Source organism: Lissotriton helveticus, chromosome 9 (genome assembly GCF_964261635.1).
Source record: "Lissotriton helveticus chromosome 9, aLisHel1.1, whole genome shotgun sequence".
In the NCBI taxonomy this organism is placed as follows: domain Eukaryota; kingdom Metazoa; phylum Chordata; class Amphibia; order Caudata; family Salamandridae; genus Lissotriton; species Lissotriton helveticus.
Window position 1 is genome coordinate 774,363,088 of NC_136070.1, and position 18,433 is coordinate 774,381,520.

Sequence of the window (18,433 nt, forward strand, 5' to 3'; positions counted from 1 at the left end):
ATAAAAACTTTTTTGTTTCCTTAGCCCATGTTCTTTCTTCCTTGCCTCGTTGTGTTGTGTTGCTACCTGGCGGGCGCCAGGACGCTCCTTCGCTGGAGCATTTGTGCGCCTAATAAATTAGTCTAACATAACATATAATAATTACAACAATTCAGTACAGCAAGTTAAAAAAGACCCAAGACCTGCCAGTCTAACTAGTGCCAATGGGGCAAGCACTCCCGTCTATACATGTAACCCCAAAGCTCATTCCTCCCTGTCCGAACAGACATTCAGCACTTCATACTGCTCCACGCATGCCCACCAGATGAGTCAGTGTTTCTTTGGGCATCCACTGAATTAACAGATCTGCCTCTCGAGGACCCCGCAGTGTTCCATTCCCGCTTTTCATCTGACAAGGCTAGGAGGTCCTGTAGCCCTCTAAGCCTGTGCTAAGCAGAACCATGCCTACCAAACCTTTCCTACATCGGCTACGGTTCGATTTGTCCATGACCAATATTGCAAGTCTAGGAGGGAGGGTTATGTTGCGTTGTGTTATTGAAGATAAGAGCTAAACAATTTCAGATTAGCAATCTTGCATCACCTGACAATTCCACACAGAGTGAAAAAGTGTACTCCTTTAACCCCTTCGACGCTCATGACGAGCTGGGCTCGTCATGCAGTAGCCTCCTCGCACGCTCATGACGAGCCCAGCTCGTCATGTAAAGTGGTATCTGTCAAATTCCAGCACAGGGGAAAAATCCCCATAGCATTCAAGGTGTTAACATGCAAATGTGTCTTATTTTGAACTTTAGAGTGTATATGTTAAAATTGATAGCTTCATGTACACCCTATGTGAGGCCTAGTTGCTATTTTAGAGGGAGCAAAGTTAAAGTCTATAAAAGCATATACACAAGAGGCATTAGTAAAGCGCTTATTCTAACTGGAGTATTTTTAGATACTATCAACTGTGAAGAAAAAGGCAAAACAGGCATAGTGAAACAGGGTATTGCCTAGGATCACACAATTTGGTCAAGCAAGGACGCATAGACCGATTCTAGGTTTCCTGGTTTTATATTTCACATCTCATGCCCTAGAAGGGTTTCCTTTTCTCGCTCTCTCAATTTACACAAAATGGTAAAGCTTTGCCTTGAATAAATGAACAACTTTATTCGATTAGAAAAAACATTTAATCATAAGAGTCAAAGTATAACAAATATATACAGATAAGTTAAAAGTTGCAATAGCGCACCGCAGATTATAAAAATGATACAACAGAAATAAAACTATCCAACTCAGACAACAAATTTACAAATAGTATGTTCTACATCTCCTAACATAGAATTTTCTTAATACCAGTATTAAAAAGCCTTTACAAACTGTTGATAGAATTTACAGAAAAACGATAAGGTGCAATAGTGCCTGAAAGACTCCTCATTACAGGGAAATATACCGACAGACCAAGAACAGAATTGCACTACTGGGAAACCTAAAATATTTCGAATAATTACAGTTCTGAATCTAGTCGATCGATGTTTTCTAAAAATTGTAGGTAGTCATGAGATAGGGACCAATTTTCTTACAAGTATGAATAGTAGCATAGTGTCTTAACATTGATTTAGCTGACTCAGGAAGCTCTCTATTCAGCTTCGTGCTCTTGACCTATAGTTTGTCAGACTATTCACACAGCATGGGTCACTACATTGAAGCGGCCTGCCCAACTCAACCATCATATTTTTTAAATGATGCTGCCAGAGACTATTCATATAGATTTCCCTTTTCAAACAATCCGGTATAACCGTTTGGTTCAAGGTAGAATTAGGACTTGACCTTATAGAGACCCACAGTTTAAGAGGCAGAAGTCTTATTCCATCCTCAATATATATGTCAATCCTAGCTCCTCATGACTAAAGCAACAAGGACGACTCCGGGGTAAAGAAAGCAAACAATGGCAAAATCTATAGCTACTCTCTGCTACTTGCATTTGCTTTAGCTATAATACTTTGAGCAGCTATAACATTACATGGTGGTAAAATACAATTAAAAGTTAAATTAAGTTGAAACAAGAGGAGTATCAAGAAAAATAAGTTTGAGATTGGGACGGCAGAAAGCACATAAAGGCTTCTCATTTTTGTCTCGAAGCTCCACGAGGACCTAGAGCTGAGCCATATGACTCAAGCCTTCTGTGGCTCGTCCAGATCTCAAGCCAAGCATGGACTTTGACACAAGATGGTCACTGTGATGGATGAAGTTCAATGTTCCCAGAGGCAATAGTGATTAAAGCTACAGTAACAGCCATGGTACTTCTTCCCTCCCAACATGTTTGCCAGTTAACCAGTGAGCAATACCACAAGTCTGGAGTGGATCATTTGTTGACTAGTGGGCCACCATTGGGTCTGCAGTCTATGGACCTTCCCGCAGCCCTTTGGCGCCAGGGATTAGGTTGGAGAATCCACAGGCTCTGGTTCACTTTTCCGGCAGCCCACAACCTGACGAACACCACTAAATAAATCCCAGGCCTGACTTCCCATGTTGTGCCTGGGCAAGGGAATGCGCTCACCTCCAGCTGTTTGGATGCCTGTGGGTGCATAATGCACCCCTATCACTGCTTACGGTGTCTATCATCCCACCTGGTCAGAGGATCATGGCCAGTGGGGCGATACAAAAGGGGCACTGCCTTACGCTATGGCTGTACTACAACTGATGTGGTCTTTCCTGGTGAAACACTAGGTTTGGGTTCAACCCCTTACGCCACACACAAAACAAGTGAACCTCTGCTCATCTGAGATATGCTTACGTTGGCAGGCGATGAGCACTGGGAGGAATGCCCTGAAGCTGGAACATGAAGGATCTGCAATACACCACACTCCATCTGCCCCTGCTGGATTCCAATGTCTGACCACCTTCTTCCTTATTCTGCTGCTCCATTGCATGGACTCCAGTTGCTAAACCTATGCTTAGCAACTGGAGATAAGCACGGGCTTAGCTCCAGTCCAACCATGGCAATTTGCAATACACTGACTCTAATATGTTAAACAGTTTCACGGACTATTAAATCAAGAGTATTTTGGACCAATTAGAACACACTTCATACTTAGGCATACTCTTCTTTCGATGTTTATGGTACCAATTACGTGGATCCTAAAATATAGGGCACAATTGCCTTGGGATGCAATTTAATGAGACTTTTTAAAGTCCGTTACATCCCTCCATTAACAAAGCAGTTCAACTTGTTTCTCCATTTTAACAAATTAACAAACATTATGATGGAGGCTCCCCTACAATGAGAAGTTGAATCAAACAAAAACTTCAAACAGTGTAACCCATATCACCCAACAATATCACTGAATAGAGATGCCAAGCTAGTTACCTAAAATACTACTAGTTTACACAATTATACTCAAGCGGACTCCCACTGCAAGGCAGGCTTTATCAAACAGCGGAAACTAACTCAGGAAGGTATTAAATGAAATTACCCTCACAGTGACAAAAATAAAACCTCAGATGCAGAGAAAGCATTTGTTTTTGTTTGAATTGGTACTTTACTTAGGTCTCAGGTCTGGGCCATAAAAATTGTACGGCTGATATGGGCTAAATTTATTTAATCATTCAATTTAATCAGATTTAACACCAGAATCTCAAATTCAATTCTTCCATTTTAAGTAAGTAGCAGGAGCAGATTCTTCATAAGGGCTCTGGGGCTACGCCCCCCTGAAACTATTTCCTTCACATTCCTGTAAAAATATTAAATAGACCAATCTCTTTAGAGATACTATTGTAACTCTCAACAAATCGATGTATTTAAGTCTGGCCTGCCCCGCCTTGCTCTGAATCAGGAGACGGAAGACAGGCAGTAAATCAACTTTCTGAACTGGGATGCATGATGCAGGGCTTACTGTTCTAAAGCCCTTCATAATGAACCCCCGCGCCGCACGGCCACCAGCTGCTGCGTGTGCCCCCAGTGCCTGCCTCTGCCTCAGCGCCGGCCTCGCTGCCGCCCTGAGCGCTCTCCTTTGGTTTTCCCCCGTTTTTTTCCTGAATTTGTGCTTGTTTTTCTTCCTGTGCCCCAGATCGTGTGTCACTGTCTTTTTCCCCCGTTTGTACTAAAATTTGTGCTTGTTTTTTTTGTATTTGCCGTTTCTCGTCGTGTTTTGCCCACCTCGCCGCCCCCCGCTCCCGCTTCCCGCCACCGCCTTTAGCCCCGCCCCTTTTTCTCTTCTGTTTCCCTCCCCGCTCCCGCCTCCCAGCTGCTCCGCCCACCCGCGCACTTCGCCTTAAATGGCGACCGTGCGAACGCGCAGCGGTCACGCGCAGCGGGTGCGCCGATTGTGCGCCGAAGGCGCGCCAAAGGTAAGCCCGTCTGCGCCCGTCCGCGACCGGACCGCGACCAGCGCCAGGACCCCTGGCCCCCGAGGAGCCCGACCGACCCGCCTGACGTACTCCGCCGCCACCCTCACCGCTCTCAACACCGACCGACTCCCAGATTGCCATCAAGCCACTCCACGACGTACCCACGGACCTTTCAGCTGCCACGCCTGCAAGTTCTCCTGCATCCGGACCAGCCTCACACCAGCACCCGCCAAGTCGAACACCAGCAGTACCCACCTCAAGTGCATCCTGCTCAACACCCGCTCCGTCCACAGACACGCCATCGAACTCTGGAACCTCCTCGACACCACAGCCCCTGACGTTGCCTTCCTCACGGAGACCTGGATGAACGCCTCCTCAGCTCCCGACATCGCCATCGCTATCCCAGAGGGCTACAAGATCGTCCGGAGGGACCGAAACGCCAACCAGATGGGAGGAGGCATCGCCATCATCCACAGGAACACCATCCGTCTCACGACCAGCACCGATAACACCCTGACCAGCGCCGAACACCTGCATTTCCAGATCCACACCAACCCAAACACCACCCTCAGAGGCACCCTGATCTACCGACCCCCTGGACCACGCACACAATTCAGCGAGGACATCGCCGACTTCGTCAGCCCGCATGCCCTCCCCTCCGCTGACTACATCCTCCTGGGAGACCTCAACTTCCATCTGGAGAACAACAACGACCGCAACACCAGCACCCTGCTCGACAACCTCGCCAACCTGGGACTCAAGCAACTGGTGTCCACCCCCACCCACCTCGCCGGACACACACTCGACGCCGTCTTCTCCTCCAGCACAGACATCGACTTCAGCCACGCCACAGAGCTTCAATGGACGGACCACAGCTGCGTCCACTTCACCTTCAAGAGAACGACGACCCACCACCACCAACAACAGGCCGCCCGCAGAAGCTGGAACACGATCACAGCAGACCAGCTCGCCACCTCCCTGAGCCAGCACCCTCCTGCCAGCTCAGCGAACCCCAGCCAGGCCGCCGACTACCTATCGAAGTGGATCAGCAACTGCGCGGACGAACTCGCCCCACTGAGGACCCCGCCCAGCAGACCCGGCAGCAAGAAGGCCCCTTGGTTCACCGACGAACTCAAGAGCTCCAAGAAGAACTGCCGAGCCCTCGAGAAAGTCTGGAGAAGGGATCCGACACCGGACAACAGGACCTCCTTCAAGCTTGCCACCCGGAAACACCACCAGCTGATCCGCGCCGCCAAGAAAACAGCATTCAAGGACAGGCTGGACAACAACGCACACAACAGCAAGGAACTCTTCAACATCGTGAAAGAGCTATCCAACCCCAGCGCAGGAAACAACGACATCACCCCATCGCAAGACCTCTGCAACTCCCTCGCCTCATACTTCCACAACAAGATCGCGGACATACACAACAGCTTCAACAACCAACCAACGCACACCAGGACCAAACAACCACCCCCCACCACCACCCTCCACGCCTGGACCCCGATCAGCACCGAAGACACCATCCGCACGATGAACTCCATCCACTCCGGATCTCCGACCGACCCCTGCCCTCACCACGTCTTCAACAAGGCCGACGCTGTCATCGCACCCCATCTGCGAGACATCATCAACACATCCTTCGACACCACCATCTTCCCTGAGAGCTGGAAACACGCCGAACTCAGCGCTCTACTCAAGAAACCAACAGCGGACCCCACCGACCTCAAGAACTACCGCCCCATCTCGCTCCTCCCGTTTCCAGCCAAAGTCATCGAGAAGACCGTCAACAAGCAGATGGCCGCCTTCCTCGAGACGAACGGATCCCTCGACCCCTCACAGTCCGGCTTCCGAGCCAACCACAGCACCGAGACCGCCCTCATCGCCGCCACCGATGACATCCGAGCCCTGATGGACAATGGAGAAACAGCGGCCCTCATCCTCCTAGACCTCTCCGCGGCATTCGACACGGTCTGCCACCGCACCCTAGTACGGCGCCTCAGCAACATCGGAATCCAGGACAAGGCGCTGGAATGGATCATCTCCTTCCTCGACGGAAGAACACAGAGAGTCCACCTACCACCGTACAAGTCAGAGGCCTCCGAAGTCATCTGCGGCGTCCCTCAAGGATCATCTCTGAGCCCCACCCTCTTCAACGTCTACATGAGCCCCCTCGCGGCCATCGTACGCAAACACAACCTCAGCATAATCTCCTACGCCGACGACACCCAGCTGATCCTCTCCCTGACCAACAACCCCGCCGCCGCCAGAGCCAACCTGCACGAAGGGATGAAGGAGGTAGCCGAGTGGATGACGACCAGCCGCCTAAAACTGAACTCGGACAAGACGGAGGTCCTCATCCTGGGACCCTCACCCTCCGCCTGGGACGACTCCTGGTGGCCTCCCGCCCTGGGCTCCGCACCCAAACCAACAGACCATGCACGCAACCTGGGCTTCATCCTGGACGCCTCCCTCTCCATGACCAGGCAAGTCAACAACGTCTCCTCGGCGTGCTTCAACACCCTACGCATGCTACGGAAGATCTTCTGGTGGATCCCCACCGAGACCAGGAGGACCGTCACCCAGGCCCTCGTCACCAGCCGACTGGACTACGGCAACGCCCTCTACGCCGGTACCACCGCCAAGCTCCAGAAGAGACTCCAGCGGATCCAGAACGCCTCAGCCAGACTCATCCTCGACATCCCACGAACCAGTCACATCTCCGGACATCTCAGAGACCTTCACTGGCTCCCCGTCAGCAAAAGAATCACCTTCCGCCTCCTCACCCACGCACACAAAGCCCTACACGACCAAGGCCCGAGCTACCTCAACAGCCGAGTCAACTTCTACGCTCCCAAACGCCACCTTCGATCAGCCAACCACGCCCTCGCCGCCGTCCCCCGCCTCCGAAGAGCGACTACAGGAGGAAGGTCCTTCTCCTACCTGGCTGCCAAGACCTGGAACTCCCTCCCGACCGACCTGCGCCTGACCCAAGACCACCTCTCCTTCAGGAGGAAGCTGAAGACCTGGCTGTTCGAGCAGTAGCGGCACCCCCCCCCCCCCCCCAGCGCCTTGAGACCCTACGGGTATGTAGCGCGCTTTACAAGTGTCATTGATTGATTGATTGATTGAATCATTGCCACTGTAGTCTATGGCAGTATTCTCTATAGGCCAGTGACGCTGTCAGAGTCATGGTTTGAGGCGTTGGAATCTCCCCCCCTACTTGAGAGCAGTCATCCGTCACTCAGAGGCATAGATCCCACCTTTTCGCATTTGTCACACGAAGGAGTGGATGCAAGCACCGTGCATGTGTGTTTTGGTGCCTTGTCCTCAGTAATGGTAAGTGCTAGAATTCAAATCTTCTATTATGTATTTTGTTCTGAGACCCCTTGTCACCCTAACCTCCCCCACTGTGACATCCTAGACACTAGCTGAACATCACTGGCTCTGTTAGAAGTGGAGCTGCAGCATATTGGTTCCCCCGTAAAATGGATGCAGAAGAGGAGCAGGTCAGTGTTCTTGTTCCGTAATGAAGTTGAGACAATTTTCCGAATCAAGGACAAAGATGAAATATGTGCTTACAATAAAGTTATCTGCTATATGACATTAATACTGGCCAGATCTTCATGCCCTTAACATTCATTCTAGAAACATGGATTGATTTATGAGCAATGAGTGTTAAAAACGTTAAAGCAATGCATGTCAGCAATTTAGTTCTTCTCTTATTTCAAGTTTTACTTAATATTTTCTCCCTTGAGATTTGGCTACTTAATCAAGTTGTGTTACGGTCTGTATTTGTTTTGTGCATACATTGAGCTGTGCAGATGTTTATGAGGGGCTTAGATTGAGAGCTCAGACGCTGAAGCTAAAGCAAAGCGCCTGTCAGGGGTTTGGCCTCTCTGCAGAGCACACAGAACAATGGTCATGCATTCCAGTTGCAACTGCAATTTTGTGAAAATGTGTGTTAAAGGAGCGCACAGATGGCAACATATTTAGACGGCAAAAGTCAAATAAATTGTTTAAATGTGAGTAAGTGCAGTGTATGTTTGAAATGGTAAAGTGAGGGAGATGCAAGGAAGTGCATTTGGGGAAGAATGAAAAGAGGTTGCTGAAGAGGAAAGAGAGGTGGTTGAAGATGTGCAGATCTTTATTTCAATTGTTTTTTCTGGAGGAGGATCCAGCCTGGACCCCACGTTTGTTCATTAAGCTTGCCCGCGTCGCTCACTACATAAAAGTCATACCAAACTTTTACGCCACACCACTATCAAATGTCACCAGCCGCCACTGGTAAGTAGGCAGGGGATGCCCCCACTCCTCCCTTCTGTTTGCTCTCGAAACAGAACCTCAATATAAAAACCAAAAAAACAGGTTTATCACGACAGAGGGATATGATAAAGAATTCTTTTTGCAGACAATGGGACCTGCTTACTTTGTAAAGCAGAACAGTACCTTCCAACTTAATGCTATGAATGTCTCAAATAGGAGACCAAACATCCAGCACTTGATTTTGGTGTATGGGATCGGATGGATAGAAGACCAGGGCATTTAAATATCAAGGACCATAAAAGACGTCTAAAATAGTAACATGCGGGCAAGATGGCCGCTGAGGGTTGCAGTGAGTGAGTCGCACTCCCCTCTTCTCCACTGCCAAGCGCTGTCTCAATGGAAATAGGATAATTAACTTACATGGCCTGAGGTCACTTTATGCCTTTGTCTTGTAGTACTGCGATACTCCCCCCCCTGGGTGCAACGAGGAAAAGTTGTAATACGCACTGTCCTGCGTTTGAAAAAGAGAATCTCAGAGGCCGCCAGCTTGGTACTAAAATTCTGGCTCAGGATGCCTCCTCGCCCGCAGCGTGGACTCGAGGCCAAAGACGGCAAGAAACCGGTAGACGTGGATACCACCAAGGGTCAGACGGCAAAAGAAAGGGAGAAAAATAAAGCGGAGCTGAAAGCTGCTGGATCTGGCCCCGGCATACCTACTGTACAGAAAGCCGCCTTGAGTTTAAAGAAAGCGGTAACGAAGAGAAATGGAGCAGACAGCACCCCATCCGCTAGAGATGCAGGGCTCGGTACCAAGCCCCAAACCAAGGAAAATGTGCTTCGGCAGCCCACAGTGTCAGAAAGCTTCGCAAATACCCCACCCAATATTCCGCCAAGAAACAAACCCTCCGCGATCAAACCTGGTATCTCTGCGGATCCTAGCGCAGGCGGGGGGCCAGGAGTAGGAGCGGAGGCAGAGGCTGCACCCAGCGCTGGAGGAGTTGGCGTCTTTGGGGTAGATCCATGTCTCGTGGCCGGCGCTGGGGTTGCTAGGCAACCAGTAAGACCGGCAGGGATAGCAGGAAAGCCGGCAGCTGCAGTGCCTGCAGTCACGCTGGGAGAGATCAGAGACGCGGAGACGATGGCTGTCGAGGGTGAGTCAAGCGGACACGCCGGGGCCGGGAAGATGTGGGAAGCAGAGGCGCAGGCACAGGCACAGGCAACGGCAACGGGGCAAACGGTAAAAATGGTAAAAACGGTGAAAATATGCATAAGCACAAATAAAGGAGCAGATAAAGAACTCTTGGCTACAATTGACAACCGGGCAATGAATACTCAGCTTCCAGAGGAATCACTGGCTGGGATTCAAAGTCCCTCTGTGTTGGTACCAAGGCATGTGGGGTTGGGGGCTGAGTTACCTGGGCAGAAGTTGGAGGCAGAAATGGAGGCCGCTGCTACTGCTGACGTGGGAGTCTTGCTGGTTAACCCCCTAACTTGGGCAGAAACCATGGATTTAGCTACAGATGGGGGGATCAAATCAGGAGGTGAATCCTCTACCTCAGTGGAAATCGGCTTAACTAATGGCTCAGCTTCTGTGGAGAGATTTTACTCTGTCGACAAAGATACACAGTCACAGTCGTCAGTGGGTCTAAGCTCGGATGAATCCACAGGTATTGACTCGGTCAGTAGCTCCCCAGCTAGGAAAACTTCACAGAGAAAACGCCTATCTAAAAGGAAACCTTCCACTGCAAGTAGTACTACTGATCCTACTAAAAAGTTAGCTTGGGACTATTCCACCACTACCTTTTCGTTTCTGGAGCAGGACAGTCCAGCAACAGTGACTGGGGAATATGGCTCTGCTCAACCCTCTCAGCCTCCAGTCACGCTCGATCTTCTCTTTAACACCCTGAAATTAATGCAAACTGAGGCTAGAGGAGAGAGCAGGAGGGCGAGACAGGAATCAAGGAAGATACAGAATAAACTTAGAACTATAAGTAAAAGGCAAGAGGAGATGGCAGAGAGAGTCGTACATGTCGAGGAAAGGACCAGTAAAGTCGAAGATGACCTGAGAGATCTGAAACTATACAAGGAAGAGCATCAAAAGGTGGCTGAGGACTTCAACTGGAAGCTGGAAGATTTTGAGAACAGGCAGCGTCGTAACAATATCAGACTGCTTGGTGTGGAGGAAGGTCTCGAAGGGGAGGACCCCAGGTTGTTTGTGGTGAATTTGTTAAAAGGGGCTTTTCCGGAGTTATCTAGTTGGCAGTGGGAAACTGAAATTCAAAGAGCCCATCGTTTCCCCTTGTTCCTTAAAAGGGGTCAGCCTCAGGCTGGAGCACAGGGAGGGCGTCCTAGAGCTCTGTTGATTTTTGTAGGGAATTTCCTCCTTAGGCAGCTGATATTGGACAAAGCGAAGCCAGAGTCAAGACGTACTTATAATAATGTCACGTTCTTTGCAAGACCAGATTTTTGTCATGCCACAGTTGAGCGTAGATGGAGGTTGAGACAATTGATACCACATATTCAGGCTCTGGGCTCGGAGGCGTATTTGCTATACCCGGCAAAATTGAAAATTGTGACCAAGGGCCAGTTTAAATTTTTCTTTTCAGAGATTAAGGCAAAGGCTTACATGCTGGAAGTATTGGGATATAAGGAGAACAAATAATGGATTTAAAGTTTGCTATGTTTGATAAGCTGGCTGGCTGGCGGTGGGGAGGAGTAGCGGCTGCTGCTTCCCTGGCATCCACATATAGGTCATTTGTGACCTATTTGCCTGTAGGGGGGGAGGGGGGAGGGGTAGTCTGGGGGGGTTCAGGGAGGTGGGAGGGAGGATGAGGGGGAAGAGGGGGGGAAATAAATGGCACACATTATACACAGTAAAATGTAATTTGAGGCAGGTACAGGTTTTGTACAATTGGGGAACAAAGGAAGTGGTGGGTTTGGTTAAGAGATGGGATTGGAACCTGGTGCTACTCTTTGATGTTTTTTGATGACCTGTCGAATTCTGTCATTTAATGTTTGTGGCCTTAATGATCTTCAAAAAAGGCTGCGTGTTTCAGCATTTTGTAAATCAATGTCTCCTGATCTGATATGTCTACAAGAAACTCATGTGGAGGGAGGAAAGGGATTTTTGCTAGTACAGGCTGGTTTTGAAGTTTTAGCATATACTAAGCAAGCCTCCAAAACTCGTGGTGTAGCGATTCTGGGGAGAGGAGCAGACTGTACAGTATTTAGGAGCAAAGAGGATACCTGGGGTAGGTGGGCAATTATAGAAATAGGTTTTAGAGGTGCTAGGTTCACACTAGTTTCAGTCTATGGCTCAACATGTGATGACCCAGATATATTTCAATTTCTGGATCATGAGCTCTCAACTTGGCGGAGCCAATTGTTTGCTGCGGAGATTTTAACATCAGTCGACCAGCAAATATTGAGCTACAACTGAGTCATTCCTATGTGGGGAGGAAGAAAAGGGTGCATAGGGCGATAGTAGATATGGCACGGCATAATGCTCTTTCAGATGTATGGGCTAATCTACACCCACAGATAGATGGCGACACATTTTTTTCAGCTCCTCACAATATAACAGTACGGCTGGATTATTTTTTAATTTCCAATGTTTTGTTATCTAACACGCAGATTAAGAAGTTACCCCGTTTGGTTTCAGACCATAACCCACTATTATTGTCATTAAGTTTAAACGGGCTAGGTAGGAAACCATATAGATGGACATTTGAGCGAGCTTTGTTACTCGACGAGGGTTATTGTACTCACATGGAAAAATGGATTAGTGAGTTTTGGCTTAATAATTTGGGGAGCACTAGCAGTGCCTATATTTGGGATGCTTTTAAAGCGGGCGTCAGGGGAGAGACAATTAGTTTTTCAACACATAGACGGAAAAAAGAAAGAGAAATGTTCGATCAGCAAGTTAACTCCCTTCTGGATGCTGAGGCCGAGTTAAGTAGGTTAATCATGAGGGGGCTCCCACTGGATCAACAATTGTTGGAAATCACGGTTTTAAAGGCGGAGATAGCAGAAAGAATTATTAACAAGACGGTAGTTAGTTATTTAACAAAGAAGGAGCAGGCCTGTGAGCTTAGTGAGCGGGTCGGCCACATTCTCGCTGTCAGATCCAGACAAAAAGCTAACGCAGGGGACATTAAAAATATAGTTGATGATTCAGGCAATTTGATCTCTGACTCTGTCGGAATAAGGAATGAATTTTGTAAGTTTTACACTGGACTATATGACAGAGAGACTGAGGTTGATATTGATAAAATCAGGGAATATTTAGGAGATATTCAACTTGGGAAATTAGATCCGGAGGAAAATAGCATACTTGAAGCCCCTATAACGCTAGAAGAAATGTCTCTAGCTTTATCAGATCTCCCATCCTCTAAGGCTGCAGGACCTGATCTGATACCGATTGAATTTTATAAAACCTTTATATCCGTTTTTAGAGTAGAGCTACTGGATACACTCATTCAAGCCCAGAGAGATATCTCAATTCCAAAATCATGGGGCGAGACTGAAATTATAGTTATCCTGAAAAAAGGTAAACCCGCCACAAATCCGGGGTCATATAGACCTATAGCCTTAATGAATACTGACGTAAAGCTCTATTCGAAAATTCTGGCTACAAGGCTGTCAGCCGTCATAGAAAAATTAGTTACCCCAGTCCAACATGGATTTATCCCGGGGAAAGGGACTACAGAACATGTCAGGACTGTGATTACCTGTTTTGATGCAATGGAGGTTTCTGGCGGCCCTGTCTCGGCTTTATTTTTAGATGCCGAGAAGGCTTTCGATAGGGTTGACTGGGAATATCTGTGGGTGTTAATGAGAACTTTGGGGTTTGGTGACAACTTTATAAAAGCAATTCAGGTGCTTTACAGGGATCCAATAGCCAGAATTAAAATCAATCAGGAATTAACAACGGCAGTGCAGATCAAGAGAGGAACAAGGCAAGGTTGCCCTAGCTCTCCTCTCTTGTTTGCACTGTATATGGATCCGTACCTACGTAATCTTGATTCTAATCCCCGTATTCCTCCCATGTGCGTAAACGAGATAGTAATTAAAGTATTGGCATACGCTGACGATGTCGCGATAATTACTCCTGATCCTGAATCGGCAATAGGTGAAATAGAACAAGAAGCCCTAAATTTTGGCAATATTTCTGGCTATAAGCTTAACAGTGCCAAAACACAGATTATTAAAAATATAGCAGCCCAATGTGCTGATCCACGAGTGGTCCCTGCAGCAGTCTACCTTGGGGTTGAAATTTCTTCTAACTTAGGAACAATAGTTGAACAGAACATCTCGCCCTTATTAAAGAAAGTTAGTTCAGACTTGTTAAGGATAAATAATCTTAGGCTTACGTTAGTGGGCCGCACTAATATTATTAAAATGCTCATACTTCCTAAATTTCTTTATTTTTTTCGTACAATTCCTCTTTTCTTTGAGTCCACTTGGTTTAACAAGTTAGAGTCGATTCTTAACAGATTTATTTGGTCATACGGGAAGACAAGACGGGCATATAAGTTTATGACTCTGCCAAGGGACAGGGGAGGTTGGGGGGTTCCTGATTTTAGGTTCTACTATTGGGCATCGGTATTACAATATATTCAAGGATTAATTGGAGCAAATGAAGGGGATTTGAAAGTTAAAGCTACCTCAACTATGATTTATTCAATTGTTCTGGGTACAGACTCCGCAAATGCTTTTTTAAACTGTACAGATTCATCGTACTACAAACGCACACGATTCAAGACTGTGGCCGCAGCCTATAATGTATGGTCTGCTGTTGCAAAAAATCTCGGACTAGGGAGATTTAATAGGTATACTAGTTTGTATATGAATAAGTCTTTACCACCTTTAATTTTTTCGGATACTATTATGGCAGATTGGAACAGCAAAGGCATTAAAAATATAGGAGATATGCTAAACTCAGATGGTAACATACTTCAATTCTCAGATCTGATGGCTAAATTTAATATAGCAAGATATAGCTTCTTCAAGTATTTGCAGACTAGGAGTTTCCTCTCTAAGAAAAAAGGTGGGGCAGGTGGATTTAATACAAACAACATTATGGAAGCAATAGCGCAAAGTGGGGCCTGCTCCATTAGGTATTTCTATGCCCAGTTGGCTGAGACTAAGAAGGACGATACTGACAGATTTGGTAATAAATGGGAGGGGAAATTAGGGACTTCGAGCGAGTCTTTCTTGAAGTCTCTGGAGTTAGGAGGGTCAGTATTTTATTCTGCCCCATTACAATCGCAACACTTCAAAACGCTGTATCAACTTTACCATACTCCAGATCGCATAGCACAGTGGGGTGCAACTACAGGGACTCATTGTTGGCGTTGTAATGCTATTGCCGCAGATAGTATACATATTTTTGCGACATGTCCCAAATTAAGGCCCTTATTAAAGGGTATTGAGGCTTTTATGGCTCACACACTTGCCTTAAATGTGATTCTAACGCCTACAGTAATTATGTTGGGAGTCCGGGACTGCGAAGGTGAACATAGCGAATTTATATTTGTAGCAATGGCAGTTCTTAGGTTGCTGATTGCGAGAGTCTGGCTGGACCCCCTACCCCCGGGAATACAGCAGTGGATTGCCTTACTATTAGGGACTTTTAACCTCGAAAAAGGTATATTTGGGAAAAAAGGTAAAAGGATTAAAAGATGGGGAAGGAAAATTTGGGAACCGGTACATAGATGGAAGGAAAGGTTAAATGCAAATGTAGTTTGATGTATTATTAATTTGATCAATGGTCATTTTTCCACCTTTTTTCTTCTTTAGGTTCCGAAGATTATGTTCAGTATTATATTGATTTTTCTCGATAGTAATTTTGATTTATTCTATGCATTAATTGTTTTCTGTATTCTGTATTCTGTGTTATGTGTGTGCCAGAAAAACCCTAAATAAAATTTTAAAAAAATATAGTAACATGCCTAGTGGCGGAACTCTTGTGTTTGACAATTGGGCTAGTGGAGAAGCAGACTTGAATAAAATCTTACTTCACATTCTTTGACAGTCTAGAAGATCTTAATAACACACTTTGCTACATATGATACTTCAAATGAAACATTGGGCAAATATCACTAAAATCAAATCAAGAATGAATGATCTTAGGTCATCCATACACACTAGCGATTTGCATTTGATGTGTCACATTTGGTTGAATTCTATATTATTACAATCAGTATTGTTTTTAGATGTGTGAAATTGATCTAAATTACCAAGACTTGGAAAGATGATAATGAAACGGTTAGATAATGTTGGTACATTTTCTTCCTAAATTCAAAACAACTCTTTGGATTTAATGATAATTCAAGATTCCTTTGCCTTTTTGGATTGAACATGGAAGGTGAGATGATTGATGACTGTGCCATGGTATAGAGACTACATGAACACATCGTAAAGCCATGGATGTTGGTGTTGCAACACCTACGTTTTGGAAAAGTGACAATGACACTACAAGCATTGAAAAATATACTTTAATAGATTAAAATGTAATGCCATTAGTGAAGGCCAAGAATAAGGTGCGATTTTTCAAATGAGTAAGCATTTGCTGTGTGTGGCTGGAGAGCTTCTAACTAAAATAGATTTGGTATTGAGGGAGAAACTTAGTTCTAAACAAAAAAAATTGATTTAGAGTATTTCAGAAAAAGCCCAATATATCGTTATCCTTATGACGAGTAGAATTCATAATGTTACGAAAAAGCAAGTTAAGAAAATTGCTGCAAATTGATATGCTTATAAATGGAAAAAGGAAATCAAATGTTTTTTAATAAGTATTATGAAGAATCACCGAAATAATAATTCACCTGAATATAACAAAGGTAGAATTCCCAAGAAGAGTGCCATTATTGTAGGTGAAGAATTAACCTGGTTTCTGTATTACTCCTCATCAGATACCTGATGAATGGATGAGTGCTCCTTGCATTGGGAGGGGCAAATTCAGGGCAGGTACGCTAGGAACCTTTCAAGGACATAGGCAAATGTTGCACCTCTTCTACCGCTGCCTACATCCCAGGAATTACTTACTAATCAAATGTGTATTTTGTTCAGTGTGCCTGGTGTTCTTTCTGGAGCCAACGAATCCTAGGAGAGTATAAAATGCCATGCACAGGAACCTTTCATTTCTGGTTTCTGAGCTGTATTTTTTTTTTTAGCTTTAATGTGGTTCCTCCGGTCACATCTGTGCTCCAGCTTTGGTAATCTTGATTACCATGAGATATCTGGTAAGGTTTTGTTAACTGTGCATTTGTGTTCAATCCAGATAATCACTTACAAATGTGTTGACTGTGTCTCTCGTGTGACTAATCCCTACAATCTGAGGGGGGGGTAAGGGTGGTTATGAATCTGGTCTACGACGCAAGTAGTGACTTCTGTCCCAAAAAATCCCTCAAACAGGTTTTTGGGTGTGAGCTTATAGCGAGGGCAATCTTGCACAATTTCCAAGCGTTGATATTCTTCATGCACAGGTATGATTATTGCTCTAGTGGGCCTTAAGGTAGCATCAACTCCTGCAAATGTTTTTCCTTTCTTTAAATACTACTTTTCTCCATCAAAGATCTGAGTATGGTCAAATTTGGGGATAGGAGCGAAGGGTAACTGCTGACATCCCAGTCCTCACAACAATTACTGTATCAATATCAAAATGTAACCACATAAAGCTGAATTTTTTTCTATTTACAATACGCCTGATTTTAAAGAATGCACTATCTCCAAGGACGCACAGTTACCCTGTTACAATCAATAAAATCATTACACATCAGTTCATAAGCTACATATTGCCTGTAAAGGACCCCGGTATACACAAACCAGTTCTGTATGGATATTCCGCAGTAAAAGCCAATCACAAAACAAGCTGTGTACCTGTCAAGATGTCAAAAGATGTTTTGGGGTGTCCCTAGAAACTTCTGCCTCATCATTTTTTAGGTGGGACAAGACTGAACCCCTGAATTGGTACCTCAGCAGTTCACAAAAGGTGGATTCACGCTCACCTCTCTGCCAGTCAGGATGTGTCGTGCCAGCTTGACCTTGGCAAAGTTGCCTTTCCCGATAGTCTTCAGCAGTCGGTAGTTGCCGATGTGTGGCTGTTCGTCCGTGCATGAGGCAATGGAGTTTCGGCACCTGGCTCCCAAGGATCGGCTTGACCACGTCGTCCCCTTCTCAGACCGGCTGCCACCCAGGGTAGAGTGCTATCAGGGGAAGGGGAGGAAAGAGGAACATATTAGTGATGTAACAAGGCCGTGCTCGAGAACTCACTGTTACAGTCGGTGGTTATGAGGAGGAACCACCTCCTAAATTCAAGCACTACTCAAAAATCCAATGCCAACCTTTTATGAAAGGTTTTCACAGTTCTCTGATGTCCGTGTGTACTGAAACCACACTGCACAGGTATTACTGACACAATTCACAGGTATTACCAACAAATGACTTTCTAGATGTTACGGATTGTTCACTTTGGAAGTACTTTTGAGGTCATACTTCACAGGTAATGGCAACACCACACTGCAAAGGCAAGCCTAACACCACACTCTACAGGAATGGCTGCCACAAGCATTACTATCCCCAAATGGTAGTTGTTTATCAACACACTGCACAGGTGTGCCTCAGAATACACCCTGTAGTTATTACTGTGAGAGAACTTCTTTTACCACACCACACTACGCAGGAATAAAGGAGGCCACAAACACCACCTTATGAATGCTATGGCTCACCGACTCAGCATTCTCATGCTTTTATCAGGCACATAATAACGTACTAAAATCCATCAATAATGTGAATCATCACAACACTGTAAGAGGCTGCGCTTCATTTATTTAACCCA

The 18,433-nt window shown here is 46.0% G+C and overlaps 1 protein-coding gene and 1 long non-coding RNA gene across 3 annotated transcripts in view; one reads left to right on the top strand and one right to left on the bottom strand.

Annotated features, from left to right (window-relative positions):
• MARK4 (microtubule affinity regulating kinase 4) overlaps positions 1 to 18,433 on the bottom strand; it is an 811,738-nt gene that overhangs the window by 612,685 nt on the left and 180,620 nt on the right. For both annotated transcript variants that reach the window (XM_078660898.1, XM_078660899.1), the window contains exon 2: positions 17,604 to 17,801. In XM_078660898.1, the coding sequence (XP_078517024.1) occupies positions 17,604 to 17,801 (198 nt within the window). The remainder of the gene's footprint in view (positions 1 to 17,603; positions 17,802 to 18,433) is intronic.
• LOC144781859 (uncharacterized) overlaps positions 1 to 18,433 on the top strand; it is a 302,411-nt gene that overhangs the window by 263,169 nt on the left and 20,809 nt on the right. The gene's annotated exons all lie outside the window — the stretch shown is intronic.